Here is an 18,989-nt window from a genome sequence, read left to right as displayed (position 1 = left end):
GATCTTGGCTCACTGCAACCCCTGCCTGCCAGGTTCAAGCTATTCTCCTGCCTCAGCCTCCTGAGTAGCTGGGATTACAGGCGCCTGCCACCACGCCTGGCTAATTTTTTGTGTTTTTAGTAGAGATGGGTTTTCACCCTGTTGGCAAGGCTGGTCTCGAACTCCGGACCTCAGGTGATCCGCCCACTTCGACCTCCCAAAGTGCTGGGATTCCAGGTGTGAGCCACTGCGCCCGGCCTGCATATGCATTTTTCATCTCTAGGAGCATTAATGGAACAAAGCAGTGTTTTCTACTATAGTCTTTTAGGCATTTTTAACCCTTTTTGAATTTTGACGTCAGTTTTAATAATCATGGGTAGCTATTGTTCGTTACACCTTTTCCCTTTCTATGGATAAGGAAACCTGGGCTTAGAGCAGTTGAGTAGTGGCTCAGGGCCACAGAGCTGGGTTCACACCACTGTACTGCACTGCCTCCTGTTGAACAGGATCTCCAGGTGCTTTTCTCAGAACATGCATGCAGTGGTGAAGACCGAAGCTCTGGATTGACAGCGGCTTTCAATGTGACTTTGGCAGGTACCCTCTTTCTGGGCTCTTGCCTCCTTGCTGATAGAATGAGAGACTTTCACCGAGCAGAGGATCTTGGAGCTCTCTTCCAGTTCTAGTGTTCCTTGCACCTGTACTTGTTTCTTGAGGTTTACCTTTACACCAAATGACCCCAAATTGCTGTTTTGAAAAGGGAGAAGCAGAGAAAAGAATGAGTCTGTTCTTCCCCCATTCACAGTTGCCGAGATGATCGCCTTCAGGTGTCTTTGCTTCTGCGAAAGGCAGATTGCCTGGGTCTGTGACAGCTATTCCAAATATTTGAGCTTCTTAGAAGCCTGGCACCTGGATATTTGTTTTTCACTGGGCATCTTATGTGGGGGCTAATAGAAATACTCTAGGAATCTGGACCCTGGGTAGTGAAAGTTGGGCACAGATGATTGAGCATTCTGTCTACTGGAGTGAGCTAAGGCTGACCTGGAATTTCCTTATGTATTGCCTGACTTTGCCACATCACTTTTTACTGCAGAAGCTCTAACCATAAAGGGGGCTTTGTCAGTCAGGTGGTTTTTAACACATTAAGATTTAAGAACTCCAAACAAATGACGGCGGGCAATCTGTTTAGTGGCTCAGAATGAAAATGTGAATCTAAAAATGTGAGACTAAATTTGAATCACATCTTTGACCTTTGAAGTAGAGGCCAACTCAGCTCAGAGACCTTGAAAGAGAGGACAGTTGTTTGGATTAAGAGGCCCTTCCTCATAGTGACATAAAAGACCCTGAAATGATGGAAATAAAGGAATTTATAAAATTTCCCCAGTTAAAATTGGGTAAGGGGCCAGGATTAGGGTATCGATTTAGGAGAAGATAACATAATCCCATGACATTATAGATAATTCAGTTTAGTTCACGTCAGAATGATTTCTCTAAAGATAACTGGATAGAACCTTATAAGCTGGAATGTATTTTTTAGGAATGGGATTGCAGAGTGGCTGCCTGAGCTGCTGATAGGCAGGGCCAGATGCAAACTCTGCTTGCCTTTGACCTGGCAATGCCATTTATAGAAACTTACTGTAGAAACTAATCAGCCAAAAGTGTACTGCAGTAAGAAGAATGCTTATTGTGGCATTGTTTAATAGTCAAAACGAAAAACCCAACCATGTGACTATCCCGTGTCATATTCCTTGAAAAAGACACCGTAAGTAGATCTGTATTTACCGATGTAAAACATGGCTGAGATAAGTTGTTAAATGAAGAGAGTACAGCATGGTCTCTGGTACAGTTGATATTTCCATGTGTGTATACGTGGAAAAACACCCATGATGCAGGTATCCGGGTTATAGGCAGGATGACCATAGAGCCCAGTTCACCTGGCATAGCCCTCGTTTATGACTCGTGTCCTGGCAAAATTATTAATAGCCTTCCTCCTCTTCACTTTCAAAAGCTTCCTGCTTTGGATGGTAAATATATGCTCATTCTAGTTATGGGTAGTTTTTCACTTCTTTATACCTCTTGCATTTCAGAGGTTTTTTTGGTCCCACTTGTAAACAGTGTATATTATTTCTTAAGTGAGTAAGAAGCTATTTTCATGGAGGATGGAGAAACGGCCTCCTGCCCACCCAGACCCTGCCTGCAAGCCCTAGGTGGGCTCGTTTCTCTCGGGTTAGGAGTGAGGGCAGCACCACGGTGGAGGGGGTGTTCCAGGCCTTTCTTAGCAAAAACATTGGGTCCAACCTACATGATCCTGTGCTTTAAATCACAGAATCTAAGCGTACTCCTGAATACCACAATATCTGGTACTGTCCAGTGACACAGCCAATATTCTTTTCTTCCAAAAAATAAAGGTCTGATAAGACAATGGGAATGATTTAGTAATAGGAAATTGGACATTTCATAACTTGGGAAAATTTCCCAGTTTGAGAAAAAGTATTTTGTGAAAAAAAGCCCCACTATAAATCACTTATCATGCTGACTGTTTTCTAGCCCACATTTACTTCTCATCAGCGTTTGAAGTATTTGTGGGTAGGGTGTGCATGTGTGTGTATGGTCCCAGGATATATCTATGAGCTGGAATAGCAGAGAGGGAGACAAGAAATAGAATAATAGTAGAAAGCAGATATCAGGGTATATTTTTTTCCTGTTCCTACCGTAACAAGTTACTACAAAAATGGTGACTAAAACAACAGAAATTCTTCTCTCAGTGTTCTGGAGGCCATAGCTCCAAAACCATGCTGTCAGCCTGTCTGCACTTGGCCTCCTCCAGCTTCCTAGACTTGTGGCCATGGCACTCCAGCCTCTGCCTCCTTGGTCACATTGATTCCCTTTCTCATCTCCTCCTCTGCGTGTCTATTATAAGGATGCTTGTCACTGGATATAGGGCCCACCTGGATAATCCAGGATGCTTTCCTCCTCCCAACATCCTTATTTAATTCTTTCTGCAAAGAAGATAACATTTACAAGAAGCTCCAGGTATTAGGAAGTGAACACATCTTTTTTGAGGGGCCACCATTCAACTCAGTCTACAGGGTCACTATATTAATGCTGAGATAAAATTATAGAATGTATAGGATGTGGTCATGGTTGACAGGGGCCCTGTATTTCTTCTACAGGGCAACTTTAAAAAAAAAACAACCTGATATTTGAAAGGGAAAGAAGAAAGTACTTACTACACAGTAAGTATTTCTAAGAGGTGGCCCAGTGAGACTTTTGAATCTGTTAATAAAATGATTACTATTTGGTTCAAATCCACAGATAGTTATTTTATCATTAATCGCAAGATAGGAACACAAAATATTTTTTCTCTAGTCCCCATTTGAGTAGCAGCCTTGTTTGACATTTCTGACATGGAGAACACCAAGAGAAAATGGCAGTCAGCATTCCTGGGCTGTCACTCACTGGCCTAATGACCTGGGGCAAGGGACCTGTTCTCACTGCCTCTCTTTTCTTTACCATGAGGATAATCGTGTTTCCCTTAGAAGGTTATGAGGATGATATGGACCAATATACGTAACGTGCGTGGAATGGTGATGGTGCATAGTGGCCTCGCAGTAAGTGCTATCTGCTGCTACCTTGCCAGAGCAGAAACTTCTCCCAAAGGTGACCAGAGACGGAAACCAGAGAAACCGTCCTCCTGGGCAGGCTGTTTGAGTGGCAGGGCAGGGTACAAAGCGGCCGCTTTTTTATCCCGGATGGAAAGAAAGATCAATGCCTAACTCGGAGGCTTCCTTTCTCCCAAGAGACGAGAAAGACTTGGCATTTTGTTCTTCAGTCTTCTTGCTCTCCCCATTTCTACCTTTTTGGCCTTGTAATAGCTGAGTAATGAGCTAAAGAATTTTGGTTCAAAACTGTCACCTTTTAAAATTAGGTTTGCCCTAAATAACATCCTTGACTTTAAGAGAACTTTTTAAAGTTTTAGACATTTTCAATCACTGTGAGTATTCAAATTAATCACATATAAAGCATTAGGTAGAGGCTCTTGGACATTTTCTGCTTTTAGAGCTTTGTTGGATGCTCACATGGCAACATCTATGCAGTCACTTCCTACCCAGCCTCTGGGCCCTTCTTGCGGCTTATCTTGCAGAAAGAAGCCTCATCAGAATTCCAGAATCTCAGCTATGATTAGCTTACTCCACCTCAGCTCAGAAACATGCATGGTTCCCTGGGGCTACCAAACACGCAGGTTTCGTGCCGTCAATTTTGTCTCTGACAATAACCTTTCCAGCCTTCTTGCCAGCTGCTCTCTTCCACGTGCACGTTTGTGCCTGAGGCAAACTGAAGCACTCTCAGTTCCTTCTCTCTGGTTGCACTTTTCTCTTCCTTTTCCCTCGTCCTTAAGGCTTGGTTCAAACTGATTGCTCAGTTCGAAATGAGCAAACAATTGCAAGGACAGAAAACCAAACACCGCATGTTCTCACTCATAGGTGGGAATTGAACAGTGAGAACACTTGGACACAGGGAAGGGAACGGCACACATTGGGGCCTGTCGTGGGGTCAGGGGAGGGGGAAGGGATAACAGGAGATATACCTAATGTAAATGACGAGTTAATGGGTGCAGCACACCAACATGGCACATGTATACATATGTAACAAACCTGCATGTTGTGCACATGTACCCTAGAACTTAAAGTAAAAAAAAAAAAAAAAAAAAGAGCCAGCTTATCTTTCATCTGAGCTCTACTTCCTTTTGTTTCTCTCTTGTTTCTGAGATCACATCTTACATGACAGTTTTTCATACTTGGCCTTATTTCCCTAGAATGTCATTAATTGGCACCAGGTTGGAGCTCAGGTCATATTCTTTATTCCTTGCAGAGTCTGACAGGGTCAGAACATGATAACACATTTGAGAAGTGAGAAAAAAGGAGGGGGGGCAGGGAAGTGAGGGGAGAATAGGGGGTGGAAGTAGGGGAAGAAGCAAATAGGACAAAGTTTTAGTTGCCTCCTTTCTGTTCCTGTGCTGTTAATTAATAATGAAACTAGTGGCCAGACACGATGGCTTATCCCTGTAATCCCAGGACTTTGGAGGCTGAGGCAGGAGTATCCCTTGAGCAGTCAGGAGTTTGAGACAAGCCTGGACAGCATAGTGAGACCCTGTCTCTACAAAAATAAAAAATTAGCCAGGCATGGTGGTGGGCACCTATGATTTCAGCTACTCGGGAGCTGAGGTGGGAGGATCATTCGAGCCCAGGTGGTTGAGGCTGCAGTGAGATGTGAGTGTGCCTCTGCACTCCAGCTTGGATGACAAAACCAGACTCTGTCTCAAAAAAAAAAAAAAAAGGGAACGTGAATTTGGATAAATGGAACATGAAACACAATTCATTTTTATTATTAAGTTGTATTCTGTGCATAAATTATCTCCATATCTTCTCCCCCTTTTAAAGGTGTGCCACGTCATCACCGAGGTGAAATCTGGAAATTTCTAGCTGAGCAATTCCACCTTAAACACCAGTTTCCCAGCAAACAGCAGCCAAAGGATGTGCCATACAAAGAACTCTTAAAGCAGTTGACTTCCCAGCAGCATGCAATTCTTATTGACCTTGGTAAGTCTGTGCCATCGATTGGAGATGACAATGGAAGTTTCACTCACATGAAAAATCTGAAGAGTGTCTAAGTTATTTATTGACCTGCCTTTAGGTTTAGCAATCAAAATTTACTACTGAGACTTTTAATTTAAAAAGCCCTAGGGTAATCACAAATGTCGTCTTCAAGCATATAAAAATCTCTGTATTTTCACTGGGTAGCTTGTTAACTTTGCTTGGCGTGAAGGGAGGGTGTTCATTAAAGCTGCAGTCGTAATTGTGGTTCAGTCCAGTAACTCAAATATTGATAGGAGTTTTTATAGTCAACTGAAGGAACATCCTGGAAAACGTGTGGATGTTCAGAACCGAGGCTTGGTTTAATTACAAGAGCCACTCCCTCGTTTTTACTACTTACAAACAGAATTCATCAGAAAACCTGTAGAAAGCAGTTTGTGTGTGTGCCTTAGATGATTTTATTTTGGAAACTGGGTGGCACCTTGTCTCTTGAATAATTTATAAAATATGAAGATGGGAACAATGTACAATCAGCCCTCCATATCTATGGGTTCTGAATTTGGGGACTCAACCAACCTCAGATGGAAAGTATTTGGGAAGAAAAATCAATGAAAACTAAACAATAATATAGATTTTAAAATATAGTAACGGTCTATGTAGGATTTACGTTGTATTAGGTGTTATAAGTAATCTAGAGATGATTTAAAGTATGTGGGAGGATGTGGCTGGGCGTGGCGACTCACACCTATAATCCCAGCACTTTGGGAGGCCGAGGCAGGCGGATCACGAGGTCAGGAGAGCGAGAGCATCGTGGCTAACACGGTGAAACCCTGTCTCTACTAAAAATACAAAAAAATTAGCCAGGCGTGGTGGCAGGCACCTGTGGTCCCAGCTATTCGGGAGGCTGAGGCAGGAGTATGGCGTGAACCCGGGAGGCGGAGCTTGCAGTGAGCTGAGATCGTGCCACTGCACTCCAGCCTGGGCGACAGAGCAAGACTCCATCTCAAAAAAAAAAAAAAGTGTATGGGAGGATGTGCACAGGTTATATGCAAACATGACACCATCTTATAGAAGGCCCTTGAGCACCGTGGATTTTCGTATCTGTGGGGACTCCTACAACCTATCCCCCGTGGATGCCAAGGGATTGACTGTATTGGATAGATTTGCAGTTGCCACTGTGAAGAACTTGTTGAACTGGCGTGTGATTATGATGCACAGAGAGCCCTCCTGACTTGTCAGTGGCCATGCACAGGGTCAGGTGGCAATGCGGTCCTGTTTGCCTGCTACCTGTCACCCAGGCTGCTGTTTCTACTGGTGGTGAGCTGGCTCGATGTGGCGGGAGTTTGGCCCTGCTGCTTTTAGAGCATGTGGCCCTGCTTCCAGAATACCTGTTCTGGTTACAGTTGCTGCTGCTGAAGGCTCCACAGAGCACTCAGTGCTTTGGGGCCCTGCAGTGGCTGCATCAGGCAGTATGAAGTCCTTTCCTCTCAAGCCACATAGCTAGCCTTAAATGTTAATTTCATAACCCTTAAGGTTATTCTTTAGCTTAAATGTCATCTCTGAGAAACTGTCCCTGACTGTGGTCTCCTCTCCCACCTCAAGACTGGATGAGGTGTCCTGCTAAGCCCCCGTAGCACCCCACACTCTCCCCATGGTGCGTATCACATTTCTCATCATCACTGTTATCTGCTTATTATCATCACTGCTTGTGCCTAACTTCACCTTGGGCCAAATGTTGTGCAAAGGGACTTAAACTCCTTTTTTTAATCCTTACAACATGATCAGGTATATGTTGTTCTGTTTCTCTTTAGAGTTGAGAAAATAAAAGCAGAGAGGTTATGTAACTTGCTGAAAGTGACACAGCCAATTTGCCGCTTATCAGTATGACTTTGGAAACTGCACTTTTTTTCGACTTTTATTTTAGATTCCAGGAGTGTGTGTGCAGGTTTCTTACAAAGGTGTATTGTATGATGCTTAGGATTGGAGTATGATTGAACTTGTCACCCAGGAACCAAGCATAGTACCCAACAGGTAGTTTTTCAACCCTTGCCCGCCTCCCTCCCTCCCTTCCTCCCTGTCTAGGAGTCCCCGGTGTCTGTTCTCATCTTTATGTCCATGTGTACCCAGTGTTCAGCTCTCACTTCTAAGTGAGAACATGTGATGCTTGCTTTCTGTTTCTGCATTAGTTTGCTTAGGATAATGGCCTCCAGCTGCATCCATGTTCCTTGCTGCAAAGGACGTGATTTTGTCCCTTTTTATGGCTGCAGAGTACTCCATGGTGTCTATCACATTTTCTTTGTCCAGTTCACTGTTGATGGGCACCTGGGTTGATTCCATGTCTTTGCAATTGTGAATAGTGCTGTCATGAACGCGTGAGTACATGTATCTTTTTGGTAGGATGATTTATTTTGCTTTGAGTATATACTCAGTAATGGTATTGAAGGGTCGAATGGTAATTCAACTCTTAGCGGAACCTGTTCTTCTTACTCCACCTCCCTGACCTGTCCTTAGTATACAGCAGTGACTTTTTACTGCCTTTCTCCCTTGTAGGATGCAGCCCTCTGCGGACTGGACTGGGGCTGTTTGGCCATTATACTCTCGGCTCCTAGAACAGTGGCTGTCACACAGCAGATGTTCAGAGAATCTCTTTGAGATTCAGAGTATGAGACACTGCACTAGCCCTGCCATCTCATGGGCCCTCACAACAGCCCTGGGAAGGTGGCCTGCACCCTCTCTAAGAAATGAAGAAACTGAGGTCACATGTTGACCATGGTCACAAAGTCAACTGAGGGGAGGTGGCAGGAACTGAACCCACTGTCACTGTGTTTCCCTGGGACCCTCTGAGCCCAGGAGCCCCGTGTTGCTGTGCAATGGCTGGCCAAGGCAATGGCTTGGTGGAGCTGGGGCCCATTTGGCCCACTGACCCTGATGAAAGCAGTTTTGTGAATTAGCAGTAGCTGCATTTGCTGACATGGTGAGTAACAGGAAATGCCATCATGTTCCTACCATGTGAAACAAAGTGAGAAATAGGTTCAGGGTAGGAGGCTGAAAGGGAGGGAGTGCAGACAGCCCTGCTCCCCACACTTGCTCACAGGCTGGGAGGCGGAACGGGAAGGTGTTTCCCCTCCTGGATTCAGTCGCCTTCTTCTCTTCATTCCTCTGCAGTATCCCCTCATTCTTCCACGCGCACAATCAGCCCCTGCTTTTTGTTGCTCAGATGTTGTCACTTCTGCAGAAGGAAAAGAAGAGTCCAGATCAGCACAAGGGCCTCGGCGTGACTGTGCACTCCCAGGGCACTGTGTGTGCCTGAGCACCACCACGGTCTCCCCTGCAGGGCTCCGGCAGCCTTCCCCGAGCTGGCGTGAGGTCTGTGGGAGCCCCGGGTTTGGCCTTTCCCGTCCACTGGCAGGGCTGGCTGCATTCAAGTCCTCTCCATCCCTGCCTCTCCCCCACCCTCTCCCCTCTCCCTCTGCTGCCCCTGTCCCTGACAGTGCTGACCCCCTGTCTCTTCCCCACTCTTTCCCATCCTCGCCTGGCCTCCAGTTTGGATGCCATCCACATACTTCCCGAGGGCCTGAGAGGAACTGCGTGTGCGGCAATACATTTCCCAGGTCACCTCTGTGTGTCTCTGCAGGCTGTTTCCAGGGACCCCCCCGGGTTCAGTCTCCTCTCTCCACTGGAACGGAGAAACTGGGGTTGGCCCAGACCCGGCAGTGGAGTCCCAGGTGCCCTCCCTGCCCAGCTGACTCCGCCCGGGGCCTCCCTCAGAAGCTTCTCCAGACTCTACCCGTTACCTCCCCCTTTCCTCTCACCCAAAGTTGCGCTGTGGCCAAGTCAGTTGTTTAGTCTACACTTTCTGTTTAGTCTATACCACGGCTACCGCAAGGCCCAGTGAAGGTGTGTAGTATAGAGCAAAATCAAATCTGTATTTCAGTTTTCCTTAAAAAGTGACTTTCGTATTCTGGCCAGAAGAACAGAATGGTTGGTTGGATAGATTTTGAATTTTCGTGGGTTTTTGTTTTCCTGCCTCTTGCTATACTTTCTGAAATTGGCTTTTAGTCTAAACAGGTTTTTTGTTTTGTTTTGTTTTGGTTTGGTTTGGTTTTTTTGACAATGTGTTTTCCTCCAAAGAGTAAGAATAATAGGCCTCATGGCTGGGAAGCGTTCCATAGTGTGTGAAATATTTTCTCAACCTTTGTCAGATCTCATCTTTACACACCCTGTGTGAAATTGGGCACGTGCCATTATTTCCACCTTAGAGGGGATGAATGAGCCCTCGAGAGCTTGAGTTTTCCGTCCACGAGTTACTTCGTGACTGAGCCCTAGAGAGCTTGAGTTCTCTGCCCACACTGCGAGTGACTCAGTGCCAGAAAGTTCTGGAACCCAGGTCTCCTCAGTCTCCATACCACGTCCCTTCTAGGGCACCATGCTGCTTCTGTGTTTCTTGGCTCTGCCCACTCCATCCCAACACAACTCTCCCCACCCCTGCTTTGGTGGAATCCTGTTCCTTTGGGGTAGATCACACCAGCCAGAGGCAGCTGCTCTCAGCTTAGCAGATGATACTCATCACATTATTCTTGAAGCCTTGGGTCAAGCGCCTGCCCCACCCATCTGCATCCATTTGTTCAGCCCTTAGACAATTGCCACTTTTTTCTGCTCTAATTCTCTGACTCCCTATCCTGGGTAGACAACACGGACTGCCCAGCATCCTACCTTCTGTCTGGGACTCGCACTGTCATCCTGACCACACTGGGGGCTGACAGTGACACTGAGAAATTCCTGGGGGACCCCCTTCAGGCTTCACATCATCTGCTCCCTCCCTAGCATCCCAGCCTAGAACACTTTCCAGCCATCAGCTGCATTCCCCAGTGAGGCGTGCGGCCTCTCCCATGACGGGAGGGCTTCAGCTGAAAGAACACTAACAGGCCCAGAAACCCAGGAGCTCCATTAGATCAGAAAGCGGAAGCAAGAATGCACCTAATCTCCCCCACATCAATGGCTGTAGTTTTATTAATCTGCATATTATGGGTCAGTAAGGGGGTGGCACAGTTTATAATCCCTGCAGGAGTCTAATGATCTTTTGGTGACCAGAAGTGCCATTTTTTGGTGGGCTTCTAGAGATCCTCCATCAGGGACACCAGACATGTTTGGTATGCCTGTGCTGCCGTGAGAGGCTAAGCGTGTGTCCAGACCACACGTGTGGGTCACGGGTCCAGCAGCAGAGCTGTCATGTTGATTGTTTGCTTCGACTAAATGTATAAAGCCTGCCTGGTGTCCAGAAGAAAATAAACTATAATCCAATTTTTCAGAATCCATAAAAGATGAGAAGTAGGAGAACGTTTAGAATCCACAAAAGATGAGAAGTAGGAGAACAGTTGGATTTTTTAGAATCCATGAAAGATGAGAAATAGGAGAACCTTCAAAAGGGAGGAATCAGTTGAGAGTATTGAAGATGACCAAGTGCAAACGGGCAGAGGGGAGTGCGTCCCCTTTTCCTCTCCCAGGCGGTGGGCTGCCTCACTCGGCCTGGACACACAGAGCAGCATCGTGCACTTTGAGGGGCAGATGGAGCTGCTCATTACTAGCAGGGGTGCTGGCGGGGACCACTGCGTTCTCTTCCATCTTTAAGTTGAAGTCCTGTGTGAGAAACGAAAAACTTTCATGGCAAAAGACAGCAAGGGACCTAGAATGTAACATTCAGCAGTCTTGTTACGTCACGCACCTGTCTGTCCAGTTGGGGACATTGCTCTGTGAAGGTCAGTTGAACAATCACAGTTCAGGAGCCCAGTGAATTCTTGCCCCACCAGTCACACACATTATTCCGAAGAGTGAGCCATTGTCTCTGATCTTATCAGGAACACATCGTGGGATCATATTTATTTGGTCATTCTAAATATACACTTTAAGTCCAAAGTGAGATAACGAAATGTGGGTGATAAAAGGAAAGAATAAAGTGGGGTATGATTTCCTTTCACAGAGGTCTGGAATCTTCCCGCCTCCTTCAGGTCAGTCGGTGGTGCTGGCAAATGTTTAATAAGCAGCTCCTCTCACCCCTCAGAGGAAGCCCTTGGTATTCAGTGTTTGCAGATTTCCATTGTGCAACTACTCCCCCCATCCCCCATTTTCAGCTACCAACTCGATGTCACTGGTCATGGAGTTGGGCTCACAGAGCCGGTGGGAGCTCATTCAAGTGCTTCCCCAAAACAGTCTGCTCCTAGAACTCTCCCTTAATCTCCTAACTGCCATTCAGGGTGATCCCCTGCGCTCTGGGAAGCACACGTTCTTGTGGGAAGACTGACACTGGGCACCTGATAACCACGTGACTTAAAAATCTGAGGGTTACAAAGGGTGTTTGTTATCTTCAGTGTCTCATTTCAAATTCTGCTCAGAGCTAAATGCAACAATGTGAGATGATGTTAGTATCCCAGGTCTTCATCCAGGAAGGAATCTTAGAGATCATTAGGTTGTAGGGTTTCTCTTCTGCAGAGGAGTTAGAGGGTCAGTGTCAGATTGCTGGTTTGCCAGTACCACTCCCTGGAGAAAAGAGCAAAAGAAAGAAACTTGTTAGTCAACTGTGCAGAGCCATCATGAGACTGACTAGCTTTGTGGGTGGCCCCGTGTTTGCTGCAAGAGACCTCTGGCCTTTTGTAGCAGCTGCCACATGGTAAACAGAGCTGAGATATCAGGGGTCTCGCTGAAAATGGCAGTCAGATGGGCTCTGAATAGAGTAAGGCAGGACACTCTGAGATGGGGTGGGGTTTCTCACAGCACCGTACAGGGACCACCTGCAAGATCTCTTGAGGGGTTTGTGAAAAACACATTCTTGAGGTCACCGTCCTTGACCTGCTGCTTATTGAGAATTTCTGATGCCTGGGATGTGCAGGTTTAAGAAGCCCCCAGATGATCCTGATAGGATTGCTGCCTGAAAATTGCTGGGTGAAGGCTCTTCCCCCTCCAAGTGATAAAGAAGGAAAAGATTCATCCTGGAAGAACATCCCTTAGATGAACAGAATTCCATAGGAACACTTAGTTTGTGGAGCACTTCATGAAAAGGAAGTAGTAGGTTATTTAGAAATATGTTAGAATTGTGGATCATCTTATAGGCCTTTCTGGCATATTTCTCCACTTAGATTCACAAGACACATTGAATGTCTTTCTAATATTAATAAAGAGGTTTTTTAACACTCATGTTTGACCCTCTCCACTTAACTATCCCCTTCTCATTTTGTATATGAAGGTAGTCTGCTTTACAGAAAAATGTAAAGGACCTGCACTTCTCTGCCTTGTGGTAAGTTGTAAAATGCAGTTTAAAGAGGCAGGCCTCGTATCCTGAAGCATTTATAGGAAGGATTGCATAGTTTTACCTGGCTTCCCTCGAGGTTGGCAGAAATTAGCTTTCCCTGAGCTGGCATCTTCCCGAGCTAGCGTGCTTCTCCTATGGGGTGTGCGGCCTTCTGTCCTGTCTTCTTGAGGCAGAGCTTCAGTCTAGAAACTGTTCACAAACTGTGAACAAATGCAACAAACAGTAAACAGTCTTTTGCTCATAGTTAAGGTGCCTTGAATTGGGTGCGAGGGGCTGTTCTCAGGGGTGCTCTGCCCACGGCTCTGGCCCACTGCTGCAGCTGAACATCATATGGGTGGTCTTTGTGGAATGCCATCAGCGCTAGCTTAGTAATTCCTAAATGGGAGCTGGAGGGCTGCAGCGCTCAACACTGGATTATACGAATGTGGATTGTCCAGGAAATGCTTTTGATCCCACTCATCCACTCTCTACTCACGTGACCCACCTCTCCCTCTTTACTTGGTGTTTACTCATGAATGTGGGTGAGTTGTCGTGTTAGCCTAGAATAGCCTTACCCAAACTTTGATGGAAGGATGCCATTCACTTTGAAAATTATTGAGTAGCCCAGAGAGCTTTTGTTTCCATGGATAATTCCTATCAATATTTACCAAATTCGCAATTAATTAAAACTGAGATTAGTATTTATTTGATTCCTGTTTATTTTTACATAGCAATAATAAACTTGTACATATAAAAAATTGTAAAAAATGACTGTTTTCCAAAATAAAATTAGTTAGAAGTGTGACATTTTTTTTACATTAAAAAAATATCTTTAATGTCTGATTTAATAGAATCTGCTGAATTTTATTTGCTTCATTCATTCTGTTGTGCTTGTTATTTGAAGCATATAAACAAAAAGCTGACCTTGCACAGATCTATGGTTGGAAAAGTCGGGGGAGGACCTCATGGACCCCTAAAAGCATCTCAGAGACCTCCAGGGCTCCTCAGACTGACCAAACATTTAAAACTATTGACCTGGAAGAATGTAAAACAGGAAAACAATGTCTACCCCAATAGAATTTGGTGTAAAACATGGACTGTGTTACAAAGTCAGATGGGTGCAGTTGTCCTGCTTAACCGCTAGTCAGGAGCTGAAGGCCAGAGACTCACGGCTGTTCCCCAGCCTGGTAGTGAACTCAGAGGCCTGTCTTGCTGTATGGTGGGACAGGAAATTGCATTTGGGAGTCTCATAGAACACACTGGAAGATGTGTTTTAGCTTGGCCAGGTTCATGAAGAAAATCAGTGACAGTTTCTGAAACTGCACCCTGGAAGCCTTGACCAGTTTGGGTAATAACAAGAGATTTGAAAGTGTGGGGTGTACAGGTGTTTTGCTGAATCTAGGTGGTGGTGGGTGATTATTATTATTTGGAATTCAGCTTTCAGTTCTACCTGTCTGTGAGTTCCAAATTTTGTGAAAATTAGTTGCTTAGACAAAACTTTTCTTTGCCTCTGGAAGAAAGTGAGATTTCCGGCTTATGTGCAATGTTATAGTTTAGTAACGGCTCTGCAAAGTTGTTCCTTTACCTTAAATGTAACTTATTTTGCATTTGTGCTACAGAACTGTCACAAGTGTGCCTTTTTGTCCTCTTGTTTGGAAACTGGGTTTTTATAATGCGTGTGGTGTATCTGAAGATTATTGCCCATTATTGAACACCATTCATAGCAACCATTTGCCTTAGGCATTGTACACGTACTCTCCACTCTGCAAACTGTGTGTTCTGCCCCTTTTTAAAAAGAGGAAGCTAAGGTTCACAGAAGCTAGGTAGTCCATTCTGAGCTTCATGTGCCAGAGGCCATTTTGTACTTACTTCAAATGCCATTGAAATAAATGCACATCAGAGAATTGTTCTTAGCATAAGGGGTACTACTACATGTAACTTTTTACTAGCGAAATGGATGATGTTCAAGAGCTATGGTTGATGAGAAAGGCATCCAAACCCTGGCACCAGGGACTCTGGAGCAGAACTTGAGGCCAGTGCCTGTCGGGCCTGGGTCCCCACACTCCGTCTGTGTGACCTGACTATGGGTGGCCTGGCTCTGCCATTAGACTGCCACGGTGCCCTCCTCTGGTTGAACCTTTCTTGAGAAGTGCTTGTTGGAGGCCTGAGTGCAGAGCCTGTGAGAAGCCCTATGTGGTTCCTGTTGCCTGTCAGCTTGCTGGTAAAGGTCATAGGTTTGGCAGAATTTGGCCCGAGGTTTGCTTTCTCATAACCTACCACTCAGTAGCAAGGTTGGGAGGAAGGTGGCTATAGCTATTTCTGGAAGCTGCTTAGGGAGCTGCCTCCCCCTAAATTGGTACATAATTTGCAGGGCCTGTTGCAAGATGAAAATGCAGAACCCCTTCTTGAAAGATTATTAGGAATTTCAAGACAGAGACAACAGAGCATGAAGCCTTGTGCGAGGTTCTTCTAAGCACAGAGCCAGTGTGACTGCACAGAACACACCCATGAAGCCAGCTCTGCCCCCACCATCTGACCACTCTTAAGTGGCCAGTTAGCATAGGTCACTCCTCAGCCTGCTAGGCCCACACCCTTAGGGATGTTGTGAGGCTTAAATAAGAAATAGCCACTTTACAAGCAGGGTCAATTAGTGTGGGCTCTGGTTTCTGTGTGAGGTAGTTTGCTAACATGAGAGGGTATCTGATTAGCTAAAATGATAACACTGACAGATAAATTCAAAATAACTAAATCTTCCCTGTGTTCCTTTATGCCACATGACTCCTGCATGTTCTGCTACCAGCACCTGTTTGATACCAGAGGGGAGGGGGTCCATTCAGGATGGGACAGGAGCATCAGCAAAAATGCAGAGGTGGGGAAGTGCTCCATCTTCTTGGAAACCAAGCTGGCAAGGGTAATGGAATGAAAGAGATCATGGATATTTTTGAGACTATGAGGAAATCAATACGCTGGTGTTGCCCAGTGCAGAAGCCATATGTGGCTGTTAAGCACTTGAGATGTGGCTGCTCCAAATTGAGATGTGCTGTCCATGTGAAGAACACACTGGATTTCAAAGACTTGCCATGAAAAAAGAATGCATAATGTCTCAGTACTTTTATATTGATTATGTTGACGTGATAATATTTCGTATATGTTGGGTTTAATAAAATATCTAATTAAAATTAACTTCACCTGTTACTTTCTAATGTGGCTGCTAGAAACTGTTACATCCTGCATGGGGTTCACATTCCAGTTCAGTTGCATGTGCTGCTACCGATTGTTCTACTTACACACACACACACACACACACACACTCACACACTTCTGCACACAACCCAGAGGGGTCAGAGACCCCAGGAGCCCCCGCTTCTAGTGCCTAGGCTAAGCCTTGGAGTAGAAGATAAAGCTGGGAGGGTGGGTGAGGAGGTGAGTGCACGGAGCTCCAGGCTGACAGAGTGGAACATTTGTTCTTTGAGCACTGGGGAGCTATGGATTGCTTACTAGCAGCAAGGTGACTTGTGCAGGGTATATCAGGGAGATTTGTTGGGGGAAGAGGTAGAGGCGGCAGGAAGTGAATACAGAACGAGAAATCAGGACAGTGGTTAGGGGACTGTTGCCTTCCTCTTGAATCAAGTTCACATAACACATCTGGACTGATGAAACTCTTTCTCAGGAAGCTGAGGAAAAGCCCATGAAAGTATGTTCCTCCCTGTGCTGAGACCAAGTAGTTGCAATGAACAATTAACATGTGACCCAGATGCACCTTTTGCCTTGGCTGATCCAAGCAGGTTCATAATTCTCGCCTGGGCCCACGGTTGGCCCTGGCTGCCAGCTGCCTGGCTCCAGACCTTTCTTCTCTTAATCGTTTCAAGTACTTCTCTGCTCCCTGGAAACAGGCACTCCCATCAGTCACGTTCCAGAGGAGGGGAAGAGGAACTTGACAAGTATCAGCTACAAAAGCCTCCTGGACAAAAGAAGTCCTTTAAGACCTATATGAATACCAGTTTTTTGTGAAAATAATCATGATGTTGAGAGCCTTTTTTTTTTTTAAAACTCTTTTTGGAAGGTAACTTTTGAGAAAAGAAAACACCTGCTGCTCCTCAGGCTGTTTCAAAACACTGCCTATGGTTTGAAAGTTCAGAGATATGCATGTGGTGTGAAGCATTTGCAGGCATAATATATGTAGTCTGGGAAAAGCAGACCCAGAGAGTGTAGCAAGGCGAGGCCTTTTAGCTGCATTTAGATGATGCTGGGATTGGGGTGGGCACGGGGTGCAGCGGTGGGGAGGAAGAACTGTGTGTGTTCCTCTTGAGAATAGAGGTTATGTCGAGAGGATTAACAGTTTTTTTTTTGTTGTTGGTTTTTTTTTTGTTTGTTTTTTTTTTTTGAGACGGAGTTGCGCTCTTGTCGCCCAGGCTGTAGTGCAATGGCGTGATCTCAGCTCACTGCCATCTCTGCCTCCCAGGTTCAAGCGATTCTCCTGCCTCAGCCTCCCGAGTAGCCGGGATTACAGGTACCCGCCACCATGCCTGGCTAATTGTTTGTATTTTTAGTAGAGACAGGGTTTTGCCATGTTGGGCAGGCTGGTCTCGAACTCCTGACCTCAGGTGATCCTCCCGCCTCGGCCTCCCAAAGTGCTGGGATTACAGGCATGAGCCACCGTGCCTGGCCAACAGTTTTCTTTTTTCGATTGAAGTTCAGCTATTTGCAGGACCGAAGGTAGTTCTAATTACTTTCACCTGTACCTCCACCAAAAAAAGAAATAAACCAACCATGAATAATTGCTGATTTTTAATTGAAAGCATTATTCCAGGAACAACTGGTCGACCTTGTTTGCAGAGGAAGTGGTGAAGACTGATTGATATTATGATCCAGCTTCTAAAGATTTTGCTGCTTAATCTGAAGCACATTGAATTTCTGTTTCGATAGGCTTTCTTTTTTTTGTTTTTATTATTACAACTAATATGTATTCTTTTCACAGGGCGAACCTTTCCTACACACCCATACTTCTCTGCCCAGCTTGGAGCAGGACAGCTGTCGCTTTACAACATTTTGAAGGCCTACTCACTTCTAGACCAGGAAGTAGGATATTGCCAAGGTCTCAGCTTTGTAGCAGGCATTTTGCTTCTTCATATGAGCGAGGAAGAGGCGTTTAAAATGCTCAAGTTTCTGATGTTTGATGTGGGGCTGCGGAAACAGTATCGGCCAGACATGATTATTTTACAGGTATAGAGCATTCCTTATGTCTTTAATACAACAAAATGCTAAGAGTGTTTCTTATCCCTCTTCAGATATGCCTCAGGAACTTTTTCACCGTCGGGTAACATTGTAATAGCTGTCACTGCTGATAAAGGACTCCGTGCTAGGCATTATTCCAAGCGCTTCATCTGCACTTCCCTCTAATAACATAACAGGCAGACACTGTTCATTGTTTCAGTTTGTAGATTGGAAAACGGAGGCTCCAAGAGATTATAAATTGGTCCCAGTCACACAGCTAGCAAGTGTCAGAGCCGGACTGGAAACCCAGGCCTCTCTGACTTTAGGGCCTTCCCTCTTTCCCCCATCAGCCATGAGATGATTTCACTACCACCTCCCAGCCTCTGCATCTGCTCTTCCTCTGCCTCACCCCCACCCTTGTCATCTCAGGTTCAGCTCAAATATCGCATCCTGGGAGAAGCTCATTCTGACTACCCTGATGTTGCGTTCCCCACTTCCACCCTGGGCACACTACGTCGCATTATCCTGGCTCATTTCTTTTGCACAACACAGCCACTGCCAGAAATGCTCTTGTTTCCAGAATCATCTACCTGTCTATTTTCTGATTTTCCAAAGCATGTGAACTTTAGGAGAGGGAAGGGATCTTTTATGGGTCTTGGAGCCAAGTCCCTAGTTTCTGAAACAGTGCCTGGGTTGAAGTAGGCACCCCATAAGTATTTGTTGAATGAATAGTTCTGTCAGAGAAAACCAAACGTAGTAGCGTATTCCAAGTACCATGTGCTGCTCTTGCTGCCTGTCAGAGGGAAAACTCTGGATCCTGCTTCAGGAATATTCCTAAATGTTGCAGCACGTGTTGATATGTTCGTTTACTACCAGTAAGATACTGTGCCTTTGGAGCTTTAGACAGTATCCTGGGAGGGAAT

General features: G+C 45.5%; 1 protein-coding gene across 7 annotated transcripts in view; it reads left to right on the top strand.

Moving 5' to 3' along the window:
* TBC1D1 (TBC1 domain family member 1) overlaps positions 1-18,989 on the top strand; it is a 248,669-nt gene that overhangs the window by 206,645 nt on the left and 23,035 nt on the right. For all 7 annotated transcript variants that reach the window (XM_050790904.1, XM_050790905.1, XM_050790907.1 and 4 more), the window contains 2 exons: positions 5,418-5,576; positions 17,831-18,075. In XM_050790904.1, the coding sequence (XP_050646861.1) occupies positions 5,418-5,576; positions 17,831-18,075 (404 nt within the window). The remainder of the gene's footprint in view (positions 1-5,417; positions 5,577-17,830; positions 18,076-18,989) is intronic.

The sequence above is a fragment of the Macaca thibetana genome, chromosome 5 (assembly GCF_024542745.1).
Source record: "Macaca thibetana thibetana isolate TM-01 chromosome 5, ASM2454274v1, whole genome shotgun sequence".
In the NCBI taxonomy this organism is placed as follows: Eukaryota; Metazoa; Chordata; class Mammalia; order Primates; family Cercopithecidae; genus Macaca; species Macaca thibetana.
This window is presented reverse-complemented; position numbering and strand designations above follow the sequence as displayed.